The sequence below is a fragment of the Dipteris shenzhenensis genome, chromosome 4 (assembly GCF_047967505.1).
Source record: "Dipteris shenzhenensis isolate YYH24624 ecotype China chromosome 4, Dip_SZ_1.0, whole genome shotgun sequence".
NCBI lineage: Eukaryota > Viridiplantae > Streptophyta > Polypodiopsida > Gleicheniales > Dipteridaceae > Dipteris > Dipteris shenzhenensis.
The window spans coordinates 19,010,731-19,025,284 of record NC_141599.1 but is presented as its reverse complement, the minus strand read 5'-3'; the positions used below and the strand labels follow the sequence as shown (position 1 = coordinate 19,025,284).

General features: G+C 43.4%; 1 protein-coding gene across 1 annotated transcript; it reads right to left on the bottom strand.

The window, feature by feature from the left end:
* Positions 1-270: 270 nt before the first annotated feature.
* On the bottom strand, positions 271-3,830 carry LOC147902554 (uncharacterized). The gene is made up of 4 exons (XM_087374262.1): positions 3,263-3,830; positions 2,920-3,186; positions 933-2,564; positions 271-724 (listed from the first exon to the last, which is right to left on the bottom strand). The coding sequence occupies exons 1-4, from the start codon at positions 3,755-3,757 to the stop codon at positions 692-694; spliced, it is 2,427 nt and encodes an 808-aa protein (XP_087230388.1). The 5' UTR covers positions 3,758-3,830; the 3' UTR covers positions 271-691.
* Positions 3,831-14,554: the final 10,724 nt, after the last annotated feature.

The window sequence follows — 14,554 nt, the reverse complement described above, 5'->3', positions numbered from 1 at the left end:
TATGCAAGGTCATGTGATGACTTGGATCAAACGAACATGGCAACAGATTTTACTCTTCATGAGAGCTTTGTTGCTTTAGATCAAATTTATTTAAAAACCACTGATTGGAGTTGATAACTGTAGCAGTGCTTGTCTACTAATCAAGTAGTCTGTGTAATAGAAAAGAACATCCGCTGTAGTAGATATGCACTCTTGATATAAGGAAAATTGAGCTCTTTGAAATAATATTTTCGAACCATCACTCAAAATAACTAGCACAAATTTCTCATCATTGCCAAACCAGTTAAATTTTTGGCTTGTAGTCATCATTACGACATCACCACCAAAAAAAAGATCCTGTTTTCGAAAATTAATATACATTGCACCTTACACCTGCTCTCACAGTGACAAAAATTATAAACCAAGAGGGATACAGAAATAGATAAATGGGCATAAGTGAATTCCTATACATCAGGATAGTGAGCTAGTCCTATGTCAACACATGGCCAATGACAGACCAGCATTCTGAAATACACAAATAATCGAAGTTTCTTAGAACAAATAGTTGCCATCCCACTTTGTGAGGGCTGTTATTCGTTCAGCAGACGTCCAAGAAGAAAGCTTTTGAAAGGATACAGATTGACTGAAAGCACCTTCTTTCTCCTCCACAGAGGTCATACAGACAATCTGAACGTAGGACTCCTAAATAAAGTCATCGCCACTTTTTCTCTGACAAACATAAGAGCTGCGCCAGCAGAAATCCAAATGAGATAGATCAACAATCATGTTTAATAGTAAATAAAGTACTTAAAGTTATAGATAACGGAAAACTCTGATCATGACAGAATACCCAATCATTGCCTTGAAAAGTTTAACAGCAGAATATTAATACAGACAGTTGAGTTGGTTGGTTACAATAAAGACTGCAGACTTCACTCAGTGTAAAATATCACCTGGCGTGCACCCTGCATAAGCCTTCTGCTGTCACGTGAAGACTCAACGACCAAATTCTCTGTTAAAGAAGCTGGATTGTTAAGCCTTGATTTCCTTAGAATCCTTTCTGTGTGTCTATCAGATAAACCTGCTTGCCTTTTGGCAGTTCTTGGTTTCTTTGCTTGCTTTGCTTCAAGTCCTGGGCCACTTTTCTGCTCCAGAAAGGCTCCTTTCCGTTTCATCCTCAGCCCTGCCTTTAGGGGCCTGTTATCAATTTCCTCTCTTCTCACACTAGAAGCTGATGCTTCTGCTGACTCTTTTCCAACCCCTGTCCCAAGCCCAGCCAATTCAGCAAGCGAAGTAGCAACCTCATAATCAGGCCTCACCAACTCAGATGATGCAACAAGCCCCCAACCTTCTGGCGTGTATGTAGCTGATTCAGGAGCCCTGGAATCAGTATCACAGTATGCTTCTTCTTCTAAAGTCTCCTCCTTGCCCCTCTTAATTGATACCGATGTACCGGGCTCCATCATTGCTGTTAAACCTGCTGATATGCCACTTAAGACAGTCAGATCTGGATCTATCATGTGGTTCGGATTACACTTCCTTGAATCAAGACTCTGGTATTCTCTTTCCAGCAAGTCAGCATTGCCCTTGAGGCTGATTTGGTTAAGTGATGTATTACCAATAGATCCATTTGCATATGCAGCTTCCATGTCACCATTTTCATTAAGATTAGCTCTTGGCAAGGACTCATTCGCCAAACCTTTCTCTCCAAGGCAGACTTTGTCATCGGTCCCAGTAAGACCTCTGGAGGCCTTTTCCTTGACGAGTAAAATCTTTCCATTATTACCTAAATCTTCATCAGTTTTAACCCCATCTAAGTCTGAGCTTCTCTGTAGGCCAGCAGCGGTTTGCTTGTACATTTCCTCGTCACTTTTAGTACCTTCATGAAATCCAGCATTATGCACTTTATCAACTTTTTTGTTATTCCTCTCAATACTTGCAAGCAGTGCGGAGTCCAGCTGCCCTGGTTGTTCAACCAGGCCGCAACAGTCTACATTTGCACCTCGACCATCATGGATCAATGGTCGCTTGTCTGCTTGTGTTTCCTCCACCCTCAAGGGTTCTGGAGGTTCCAGGCTGCCCTCAGCATTTTGAGTGAGAGAACTCATTTGCCACCTAAGACCTGCTTCGTCTATGGAAGATGTTTCTGTAGTGGAAGTTTCCCATCTTCTTTCAAGCTCCATCTCTGGAGTCTGTTCTTGAGTCTTTTGCATACTCAAAAGAGGCGTCCCATTAGACAAAACTACTCTAGGTCCATTCTTACTGTACCTGCAGTCATCCGCAATTTCCAAGCTCAACTGCATTGCATTTTCAGCTTTTAACTGCGGTATGTTTGCATGCAGACCATCAAATTTGCTTTTGCCACCACTCTTTCTCCGATCTAACGATTCTGCAAGTCTGCATGCCTTGTCTGGATATTCTCCATCAACTGGTTGTACCAATTTCTGCATCTTCTCTAAGATCTCACCTTTTTTCCTGAGCTCTGACTTCAACCGTTTTGACATGTCTTGTACAGCTGTAAGTTTACCCTCAGCATCTTGAGCCCGCCTTTTCTCCAACAAATATTTCTTTTCAGCCTCTGAAATCTGCAATCGGAGCAGAGAAAATTTCCTTTCAACTGGAGGTTTTACCCCCAAAAAAAAACCCCGCAGTGTTACATTTTTAAGTCACTGCCTGTAGCTACAACGGAACATTCAGACATTTTTTTGGGGAAAATAATAGCAATGTGCAATCAGTCTCATAAAGATCTCTGACTAAGGTTCATTGTGGGCTAGCATCAAATCTAGGAAGCAAATATAGGACATCACTTTCAGAGATCTGCTACGAAGAACCGGGCGTGAAGACATTCCTATGTCGGTCTGGTTGATCCATCACGACGACCAAAAGGACGAGTGCATAAAGTGAGGAAGAGTAAGACACGCTAGTTAACAGGAAGGTCACCTGAGCATCAGTGTCATTCTTGAGCCGGAGAAGCATTGAAAGAGCTTGTTGTTTCACATTGAGGAGCTCCTGCTCAAGCACAGCCGCTTTTCGTTCTGCTACGGCAACTCTTCTTGCGGCCTCCTTTCCTAGATGTTCGATTATGTCCAGAGCAGCCTGATGCAAAGCTCGCAAAATTTGTGACTGGACGGTGTCCATGGATTGTTGCAATAACTTTGAAGCTCGGCTTTCGGCTGCTGTGAGGCACGACTGTAGAACCGCTTCAACCTGCTCGACGTTGCTTACGAATAAGACAATTGTTCGAGAGCACACTTTTGTTGACCAAACGTCTAAAGCAAAGTACCTGGTCGCAAGGCAAGCTGGAAATCGACCCGCTGCCATTGGCGGATGCGGATGTGTCAATGGCGGTCGCCTGCTCAGGGAGCTCCTCTGGGGGATGAGGCCGTTCCTGCTGCTGCTGGCAGGGAGATTGCTGCTGCTGCTCCTCCTCATCCTTGTCCTCCTCCGCCTCCGCATCCTCTTCCTCGTTGTCTCCCTCTTCTACCTCCTCCTCCTCCTCCTCCTCCTCCTCCTCTAGCTCTCGCTGCTCCTGCTCTATCTCTTGCTGTTGCTGCTGCTGCTGCTGCTGCTGCTGGTGATGGTGATGGTGTTGATGAGAGTCCTGCGGCGAAGAGTGTGGTTGCTGCAGCGCAGCGGCGTGATGGTGCGGCAGCTCCAGCAGAGGAGTGTGAGGAGGAGGTGGATGATCAGCGGGGGGCGGGAGGTGATGCGATAGAGGGGGAGGGTCTAGGAGGTGCTGGGAGAGGAGGAGGTGCTGCCTGAGATGGCGAGGAGCCATGGCGGGGAGGGGAACATGGAAAGGACTGTGTGGGTGGGGTGTGGTGTTGGTGTTGTTGTTTGTTCGGTAGGGGGAAGAGGGATGTCATGTGAAGAGGAGGCGGGGGGGGGGGGGGGGTCAAAGGGCCACTCATCCATGAATTTTCCTGGCCTTCAACAACCTAACGACCCAATGTCCCCCCCCCCCTCCCCCTCACAAACACTATTTCTCTCATTTTCATCTCCATTTTACTTCTAGTTATAGTTTCTTCGATGGTACCTTGCTACTCGGATAACCGTCATGTGCATCGGTTCTCATCTCCATCCATCCATCCATCAGTTGCTTCATGTGCTAACTAGCGTTCCATGGGCACCACCCACACCGATCATGGATCGACAACATTGCCCACCCACCCCCCACATGCCTTCACAACACCAAGCGCAAGCATTGACTGCTCTAGTCTATAACCACCTTAGGAAAGTATAGCAACTATTACCTCACCTTCTCTGCATTGATAAAATATACTTAGCAAAGTCACCTCAATGTAGCATTGCAATTTGACTCTCTTTTCCCAATCGAACAACCCATGAACACAAAAATACAGCGAGTGGAACAAGCCCCTTCAAAATTACTCGGAAGCACATGATAAATTAGCCAAAGACTATGTAACTTTAGTGCCTAATCGCTCTGCACATGGAACTTACCACTATAATGAAGAAGCTTCGTCAATTAGTTGCATTATAATATTGGTATGTTATTGCTTCAAATCAAAATGTGTTAGAGATCAAGAGTATATCACTAGAATACTTAGTGTCACAATCTCATGTTAGTATACATAGCTAACTGCAAGTTGGGCTAGAGCAACCCCCAGAGGCCCTCGTGTATATAAATTTTCAGTTTTGCCTTTTACAGAGGCACATTTGTACGTCTACTCGTTGTGTTGTGTCTTGTGTATGTGCCCCTACTCTTTTCCTTCTCTCTTCCTTACCCTATTTTAACATGATATCGTAGCAACCCTAAACTCTCTCCTCCCCTTACTGAGAGGTGTGAGAGGGACTTTATGAGCCACAAAGGCTACGATTGGGAGTGAGAATTAGCTTCAAAGGCTTTAACAACTCCAAAAAGAGATCACTCTTAACAAAGACATGACACTAACAAAGGATATTAGAGAAGTCAAGCACCACGAACATGGAGAACAATTGAGGTGATTGTTTCAACATCAATGCTAAGAGAAAGGAGTGAAGGGAAAAAGTTTCAAAACCTCCATGCCAACAATAGTGTTGTGCTAAAAGATTGGCAATAAGGCTATAAAGGCCTTAAACTCAAGAATTTCAAGAGGCGCCTGCTCATATTTGGCCAATTGATTAGTAAAATGATTCAGTCGAGGCATTCTTTATGGTTGAGAGCATAGTCAAAGCAACTCTTAATGATAGAAGGCTAGACAACTCAAGCCTACTAAGCATATGATAGTGGGATAGTGGTGGGCAATGGGCAACAAGAGTGGTTATGCAACAAGTAAGGGAATGCAAGTAGAAGCACTGAACCTCGTGCAAAATGGAAGAGGTGGCTATAAGCACCAAGCTAGGGCGTGATCAAACAGTGTTGAGCTGGCACTCATCATCATGCAAAATGGGAGAGATAGCTATAGACATCAAGCTAAAACATGATCAGGTAGCATCAAAAGTAGAGGCCAACATTATGGAGGAAGTTGTAGCAACAAAACTAGGCATTGAACAATAGCTAAGAAATGTTGGTAGTGGAAGTAGTGAACAAGGACAAAGTGATGAAGAGGGGTGTGAACCAGTAGAGAGCCAGAATAGTCCATGCATGGGAGCAGCAATTCGATGGACTGCTCGAATAAGAGAGCTAATGTCATAGAAGACACTTTACTCATAGAGAGCAGACAACACAAAGAGACAACTCTCGAAAAGAGAAACAAACCTACATAATGACAAAGGTACATGGGGTTAGGAGCACCACGATAACAGAGCAACAATGCAAGAAGTGGAATGTGCAATATACACAATACAGAAAGTGCACAGAATGAAAGAGAAAAAGAGACACTAGTATACATGGTTCATCCAGTGCAGGCTACATCCATGGTGAAATAGCTAATCCTACATTTTTATTCTCCAACAAGTGAGTAGATACAAGATACAAGCAATATATCCAATGCTCTCTTGCTTTGTGAGCCACACCCTTATCTTACAATTTTGACCACATAGCTCATGCACAAATTTTCATGTATTTTTTGCTTCGGGGACGTTGCTCCCAAACCCCCTCAAGGGTGGCCGAATGCATGACATCGGCCCTCCCTTGGAACTGCTTGGTGACAGTCCTAGGGGGGTCGTTGCCCCCCTGTACCCCCCCTACATGGAATGGGGATAAACATGCCTTGGTCCAAAGCACAACCACAAACAACCTCTGAAAAAAAGATTAGGCTCCACATACAACAATCTCCCACTTGGAGGCTGATAATAGTAACTCCATCGTTACTACACTCACTGAAATTCTTTGGATCTAGCTCTCTCTCATGTTGTTCCTCATTCTTGAAGACTAATTGAAATTGAGCAAGAGTTCAATTTCTCCCTAGTTACCATCTTAGTTAACATGTCTATAGGATTTTGGCTAATGTGTATCTTTATAGCTTCAACTATCCATCCTCCAAAACATATCGCATGAGATGATACGTGAGCTGTATATGATTCGTTCCTGAATGGAAGGGTGAATTCATTGTAAGATGGATACAAGTTTGGCTATCATTATACAAGCTAGAATTTTCTTGTTTCTTCCCAAGTTCCTCCATAGAACTCTGCAACCAAATCATCTCTTAACTTGCCTCTACAACTGTAACATATTTTGCATCTGTTGTAGAAAGTGCAACAACCTTTTGCAACTTTGAAACCTAGCTTACTATTGTTCCACCTACACTGAAAATATAAAAGATGGTGCTCCTTATTTCATCTTTATCACTTGCCATATCTGAATCAGCATATCCTTGTAGAGAGATGTTGGAACCTTTAAAACATAATGCATGAGCAGTCGTGCCTCTCAAACATCTGAGAATCCACTTTACAGCCATACAATGTTCTTTATCTGGATTGTTCATAAATCTGCTCACAACTTCCACTTCATGTGGAATATCTGGTCTTGTGCATACCATTTCATACATCAAGGTACCAATTACTAATGCATACATTGACATATAGTCAATCTCCTCTTGTTTCTTGGGACCCGTATCCTTGCATAATCTAAAATGATTAGCCAAAGGGAAGAAGATGGAGGAAAAAGGAGGAACAAGGTAAGGCTTGTTATAAAGGGATTTGCACATAAGAAAGGTATAGACTTTAAAGAAATATTCTCTCTTGTTGTTAAAATGACTTCAATTAGAAGTACTTTGAGTCTTGTGGCTATAGAGCACTTGCATCTTGAACAATTAGATGTGAAGATAGCTTTTGTATATAGCAACCACAGGGATACGAGATCAAAGGAAAGGAGGAATTGCTATGCAAGTTGAAGAGAAGTATGTATGGTTTAAAGCAAGCTCCAAAGCAGTGGTGTTTGAAGTTTGACAAGTTAATGGTGGCAGAACAAGATTATAGTAGATGTCATTCATACCACTATATTTATTCTCAAAAACTAGACAATGGCGAATATGTGATCCTGTTATTGTATGTTGATGACATGCTTATTACAAGCTCTAACATGCAAGATGTAAATGTGCTAAAGAGAAAGTCGGCAAATACATTTGTGATGAAGGATTTGGATGCTGCAAAGCAAATCTTTGGCATGAGAATAAAAAGAGACAGAAAAAACTGCGAATTGACATTGTCTCAAAGTGAGTACATTGAAAAGGTCTCGAAAAGGTTTGAAATGCAGAATGCAAAACCTGTTTATACAACCTTTGGCTTAGGAAAAAAGGGAGCTCATTTTAGGGCCTTTTGGCGAAAATAAAAAATAGCTCTCAAAACCAATGACGAGAGGGCCAATGTTACGTTGAGAAAATTAGAAAAAATAGGAAATTTTGAAAACGTCAAAACAAGAAATATTATTTTATGCATAAACAATTGTTCCTTACAAATTTAAAAAAAGAATTGAGATCTTGACATGATTCCAAGTCTGACAATAGATTATTCAAAAAACATTATGGACCGAAATGTGGTTTGCCCCCCCAACTAGTCTTCCCACTCTATCCCCCCCCCCCCCTCTCTCTCTCTCTCTCTCTCTCTCCTTGTAAACCCATTTATTTTGCAATGTTATTTTTCCCCTAGGCCAGCGAACCAAATCCCAAGTCTGGTTTTGTAGCAAAGAGTCCATTTCCTCTTTCATGCCTCGCTCCCACTCCTTTTTGGATTCTACCTGCATTGCTTCTTCGTATGTTTTTGGTTAACCAGAATTAGTCAACAAAACATAATTGAAAGAAGCAAAAAATTGCTTAGGTGGTCTACTTACCCTTGTAGACCTTCTAAGTAGACTTAGAGGAATTTGAGATTCTTGCTTCTGCTACTACTCATTCTCATTTTTTACAATCTTTGAAATATCATCAAGAATTGTGTATTCTGTGTTTACATTTTCTTTCTTCCTTTTCTACAGGTGATCTTTATACATATTAGTTTCATTGAATACAACATCTCTACTCCTAATGTCTTTGTTACTTTCATAATCCCACATATGATAACCAAACTCACTACCTCCAAGATTTTGCCACAAGCTTTGTTCTCAATTCCTTATCAACATGGACAAATGCTTCACAACCAAAAATCTTCAGACAAGAATAGTTAACCTTTTTACCTGTCTATGCCTCTTCTGGAATGCCACCATCCAAGGAACTTGAGGTGATTTGTTTATCAAGTAAATAGCAGTATTCACTACTTCAACCCAAAGATGTAAGGGCAACCCTGCATGTAGTCTCATGCTCCTTACACGCTCCGTGATTGTTCTATTCATCCTCTCTGACACGTGATTTTCTTGTGGAATTCTTGGAGTTGTCTTATCTCTACAAATTCCATTGTATGAATAGTAACTATCAAACTCTTTACTATAGTATTTGCCTCCATTATCTGATCTAAGACCCTTCAACTTCTTTCATGTCTCATTCTCAGTCAAAGCTTTCCATTTCTTAAAAGTTTCAAAGTCATCTTGTTTTCTTTGTGTGTAGTCTAGGTGGTGACTCACATGTCGTGGGGATCTTGGAAGAATGCCGCCGGGGTCTCCACTCCTGAGCAACTCCTTATGGGAGCTTTGTATGCACGACTGTCACGCTTGTGTCACCCAAATGTCTATTGGATTGTTCTGTGTGATTCCACGAGAGTAAAGATAGGAAGAGGGAAGAAGGGTGGGGGAAAGAAAGAAGGGAATGGAATGAGAAGGGGGAGGGAAGTGTGAAGGGGAGGTGTTAACCTTGTGGCAACAAGGGCCAGAAGGGCAGTCTAGGACAACTATGAGAGCATTGTGTGTGTAGAGTAGCAGCAAAGCTCCGCTTGTAATATCTTGAGCCTAAAAGATGGTATGATAAATCTTAAAGGATGAGGATAGCCAAAATCCCATCTAGAAAAGATCCAATCATACTTGCAAAATCATGATCTAGAGAGAGAAAGACTAAATCTAGAGAGAGAAATACTAAAAGCCTACACTTTTGGAGGTCCCTCCACTTTGTGTAGAGGCCCAAAAGGTCCCCCCACTTTGTGTACAGACCCAAAAGGTTCCCCCCAAAATTGGAGGGACTCCTGTCCAAAAGGTTGCCTACAAAAGAGGTCCCACCATGAAGGTACCTACGGATTGTGTAGAGACCAACATGTATAAATATCTCTCAATGGAATGAAGCTCCCAGTCTTTGGGGTTCAGTGTTTAAGCTCACTATTGTGTTCATGCGATTGATCTCCATTGCATCCATGCTCTCTTACACTATCGTGTTCTAGCATGCCCTTACCCTTGCACCCTCTACCCTTATACTCCCTCCTCCTCCTTCCTCCCTCTTCCTCCCTCCTCCTCCTCCTCCTCCCTCATCCTTCTCCTCCATCTCCTCCTCCTCCCTCCTCTTCTTCCTCCTCCCTCCTCCTCCTCCTCCTTTCTCCTCCTCCTCCCATCTCCTTCTCCTTTCCCCTCCCTCCTCCTCCTCCCTCCTCCTCCTCCTCCTTCCTCCTCCCTCTCCTCCCTCCTCCTCCTCCTCCTTCCTCCTCCCTCTCCTCCCTCCTCCTCCTCCTCCTCTTCCTCCTCCCTCCTCCTCCTCCTCCCTCCTCCTCCTCTTCCTCCCTCCTCCTTCCTTGTCCCTCCTCCTTAACCCTTACCCCTCGAATCTGCGAAGGAGACTAGCTCTCCACTCCTCAATCTTGGACTCCTTCTAAGCCCTGCAACCCCCTCTGAACCCTGGAACTCCTAGTTAGTTCTCTCAACCATGTCCCCCCTTCAAACCCTGAAATCCCTTTTAAACCCTTGAACTCCCATGGAGGCGAGAGCCTCCATTAATCGTTTTATAATTAAGCCCTCTTTCTCATTCACGCACGCATGAGATCTGCTTTCCATGCTTTAGCCTACGCCTCTCACCAGAACACGACCCGAGGACCTATGCTACACTTGTGAACAACTATGCTACAATGAGCAATGACACAACTGTAGGTGACCAACACCCTCGGAACCTGCACTTGGTAAAAAAAAGACAACAGGAGGGGAGTTGCAATCACAAGGCAATGCACAATGGAAGCAAGAAGTCTCACAAGAGAATGAAGAGAATGAGAGAGCTTGTATTTTAAAGGTTGCATATACACAATGAAGACCAAAGTCAAACTTTTAGCCTTTTATACAATCCACCTTTTGAAGGGAGGGATGACCCTTCTACTCTTTTCACCTCTCTCACGCTCTTGCTACAAGCACTTGGGCCCATACGGCTCCAAAGTAGATAGCATATCACCTACCTCACACCCTCTCCTACTACTTCGCTTGTCAGTACAATCATATGAACTGTTAACCGTGGCATGGCTAACATGCCCCCCTTCCTGTTCACAATCCATCCCTGGATTGTGTGCGGTGCATAATGTTGGATGTAAGAGCATTGTTCATGATTTGGTGGTGGTTAAAGAGCTTGTGGGAGATGCGGCAGAATGGGTGGAGAGGATTCCAAAAATTTGTCTCGAACATATCTTCAAAGTTCTATATGTGGTGACCATGAAGATTTTGGACACGTGTATATAATTGCATAACCTGAGGAAAAAGAGGCCCTTTGTTTAAGTCAAACATGATTTCTGATTAAAGCCATTGATGATTGTCCTCTGCTAGGGCTTCTATTGTTTGAATGGCCCTAAGCAAAATGATAAGCAATAAAAAAGGCGGCCACGGCTGTTGTTGGATTTGGGACCGAGGCAAAGGTAATACTGAACTCTTCCATCGGAGTGGCCAGTGCATAAGATGATCCCACTTCTCGAAAAGCAAACTTGAGGAAGTTATATACAATGTTGGGGTCAGCTGCACACATCTTCATTAAATCTGAGTAGCTCCAGCAACATCGTAGAGGTGTATATGTTGGGTCTATCTGCCGTTCGAGGCCGATAGAAAATGCCTCATGCTTAAAAAAAGGTATTCGCCATTGAGACTATAGGCCGGCTTCTACATCTATTTTTGGGACCTAGGTGTAATCTGGCCTTGCGTATCTGCCCCTTGTCTATCCTGTTACGATCCCACTACCATTACCTGAAGCTCTCTTGAATGAGTTTGGTGAGGGCCCGCACTTCCATTATGTCTTTCTAGCTGAGGTGGAAGATCTAGAGCTTACCCTTCCATCTGTTAATATCCACGACACCCTCAACAGGCATGAAGGATGTTATGGCCTCATACCATGTGTCATGGTTGGGTGTTGACTCTTGTGGCTATTCCTCCTCCTCGTGTGGGTGCTCGCTCACCTCCTCCTGACCTTCTTCTTCATAAGGGCTTGACATGTCCTAGAAGAGCATGGGTTTAAGAATCTTGTACCAGGTATTGGTGCCCAAGTCCTCTGGACCCTTTGGTTCGAGTGGCTGTGCTAGTGCATGTTTATGGTAGTGGTGTGGACTGTGAGGGATTGCTTGTGCTAGTGAATGGTGGACATGGGATCCTGGTTAGCTATTGTGTCAGTGTTAGAAGGCGGTGGTGGTTGTGTTGTCATGCTGAAGAGAGCCCAGGTGGTGTCCATATCTGCTTCTTGGATAGTGCCAGGATAGGCTACATGAGAATCATCAAACTAGATGATGCCAGTTTAAATCATTTTTGGATAGCTTCTAACGTATTATCATCTAGGACTATGATGCCGGTTGGGGGATACTGCTCACTGTTGCAGCCAAAAAGGTGGTTGAATACATATTCAGCATCCCCGTGGCCATACACTTGCAACCATTGGAGGCTTCGTTCTAAGATTTCTGGGTTGCAAGGTAGGTCCTGTAGGGCAACATGCTTAACTAGATCAGGCATGGGACTCTCATTAGAGAAAATTGAGGAGTCCTGGAGTATTCTAATCCATGCCATGAAGTTATATACAATTGGGTGGTAGTAGAGCATAAGAATGTCAGTATCATTTTTGGATAGCTTCTAACGTTTATCATATAGGACTATGATGCCGATTGGGGGATACTGCTCACTGTTACATCCAAAAAGGCGATTGAATACATATTCAGCATCCCCGCGGCCATACACTTGCAACCATTGGAGGCTTCGTTCTAAGATTTCTGGGTTGCAAGGTAGGTCCTGTAAGGGCAACATGCTTAACTAGATCAAGCATGGGACTCTCATTAGAGAAAATTGAGGAATCCTAGAGTACTCTAATCCATGCCATGAAGTTATATACAATTGGGTGGTAGTAGAGCGTAAGAATGTTAGTATCGTCTTGGAGGACCATGCCCTCATGAAAATAGGCCCTAGCTATTAGGGGAGTGCAGCAGAGTAGGGTCTCTAGGTTGTGGGCTATGGGTGGGTTATCAAAACTTATGTCATGTTGGAGTGCGGTGGTGAACATGCTGTGAAAGAAGTAGTTGAAGGTGTCTTCAACTGTGCGGTTAGTGAAGCAAAGTGAGGAGGCATGGGTAGATGCGTTCAGCAACCACTCATGGAGGTTGTTGGGGTACTTTTGTGGAGGAGCAGAAGGTCTAGCCGTCTGCACGTCTGCCAAGAGGTTGACTATTTGCTGTTGCCTCGATTGACTGATTGCATGTGGCCACTCTATCAATTGTGCCTGCTGGGCCACCATTGCCTCTAGGACCTTCTTTTCCTCATGTGCCCTTGTGTACTATTCCTGGTCCATCATAGCCTGGCCTTGAAGAGCATTGTAATCAGCATGAAGAGTATCATTTTGGGACCGTTCCATTGCCAAGGCCTCTTGTGTGTGAACTGGTGGTAAAAATGTTACTCCCCATCCACATGGAGCCAGTTGGCCCTAGCTTGAGGAGTTATTGAATTTATCCACAAAATCGATCACTTGGTGAAATTCAAGTGATAGGGAAACTTGTTGGCCACCGTGTGGAAGCCCATTGCTTCGATAAATGGTATGACCTTCGAGTCCTATAGAGAAACATATAGTTCTTTATTAGTATTAATATAGTACTTTGTTAGTATTAATATAGTACTATATTAATGCTATAATTAATATATTAGTATTGGAATAAAAATAAATAGTGGTACACCTCTGCACTGTGGTAGTAAAATTTGAAACCTTTGGTGTTGCATTTGAATTGTGAGTGGATAACCACTCCTTGGACGCTTTCCGACCATTCTGGTCCCGGTGGGGAGAATCAGGTCACTTGCATGGCATGCTCAGAGTAATTTTGAACGTCCTCAGTGATTGTGATTCTTCTATTTTGTAATGTCTTGGTGGTGGATTGTTGGACAAATGTCTCAGCCTCATTGGTAGCCTACTGTGTAGAGGGATCTGGCTCAATTTGAGGGGAGAGTGATAGAGAGAGTTCAAGAAGATGAGGGAGTAGTAGAAGGTGGGAAAGCTGAAGAAGCTTTGTTGTTGCTGGGATTGAGCTCTTCGGTAAAAAAAAGGTCTTGGGCTCTAAGAGAACGTCATGAAGTGAGTTCAGGGCATTCAGATGCTTTGAAAATTTAGGAAAATTTTGGCAGAGTTTTGGTACACTGCCAAGTGAGAACCTGCAAAACGAGACTACTTGCTTATATAGTGGACCTGGTAATGTAGTAGGTCAACGTTAGCGTTAACACAACGATTGGCATTATTAGCACAACAACTGGCCTTAGCATTGGATTAGCGCAATGACCTAGCGTTATTATAGCAGCGACTCGGTGTTATTATAGCAATGGCTCAATGTTAGCCTTAAAGCGTGTCGTTGTGTTACAAAGCCATTGAGTTAGCACTAAAGTAGCGATTGGCGATATAAAGCAGCATGCCAGTGTTAATAATGCAGCGCGTCAGGAGTCATTGCATTAGGCTTATAGCAACGATTGAGGCTTCTGCATTAGCAATCATTGCATTAATCTTAAAGCAATTCTATGGGACCTATTCTAGAATTGACTAATTGGTTGACCTTCCTTGACTTCACCTATGTGAGTGTGAGTGAATGTGAAGTTACATGGACACTGCAATAGTAGAATCTTGACCTCATCGTGGTGTTTGGCTTTGATTGTGTGCTTTTGAGCTAGGCACCCTATGGATGGATTGCATGTAGACTCGTGGACCCTAATCACCTATTTGGACCATGGCTAAAACAATATTCAAAGACCACAAGTTGACATAAGGGGTTGCTATTTTCACCTAAGGATGGACTAGACTTGGCAGCTTCCTATTTTCACCTAAAATGCCATCTACCTATTGTCACCTAGACCCAATGCATGCATATAAAA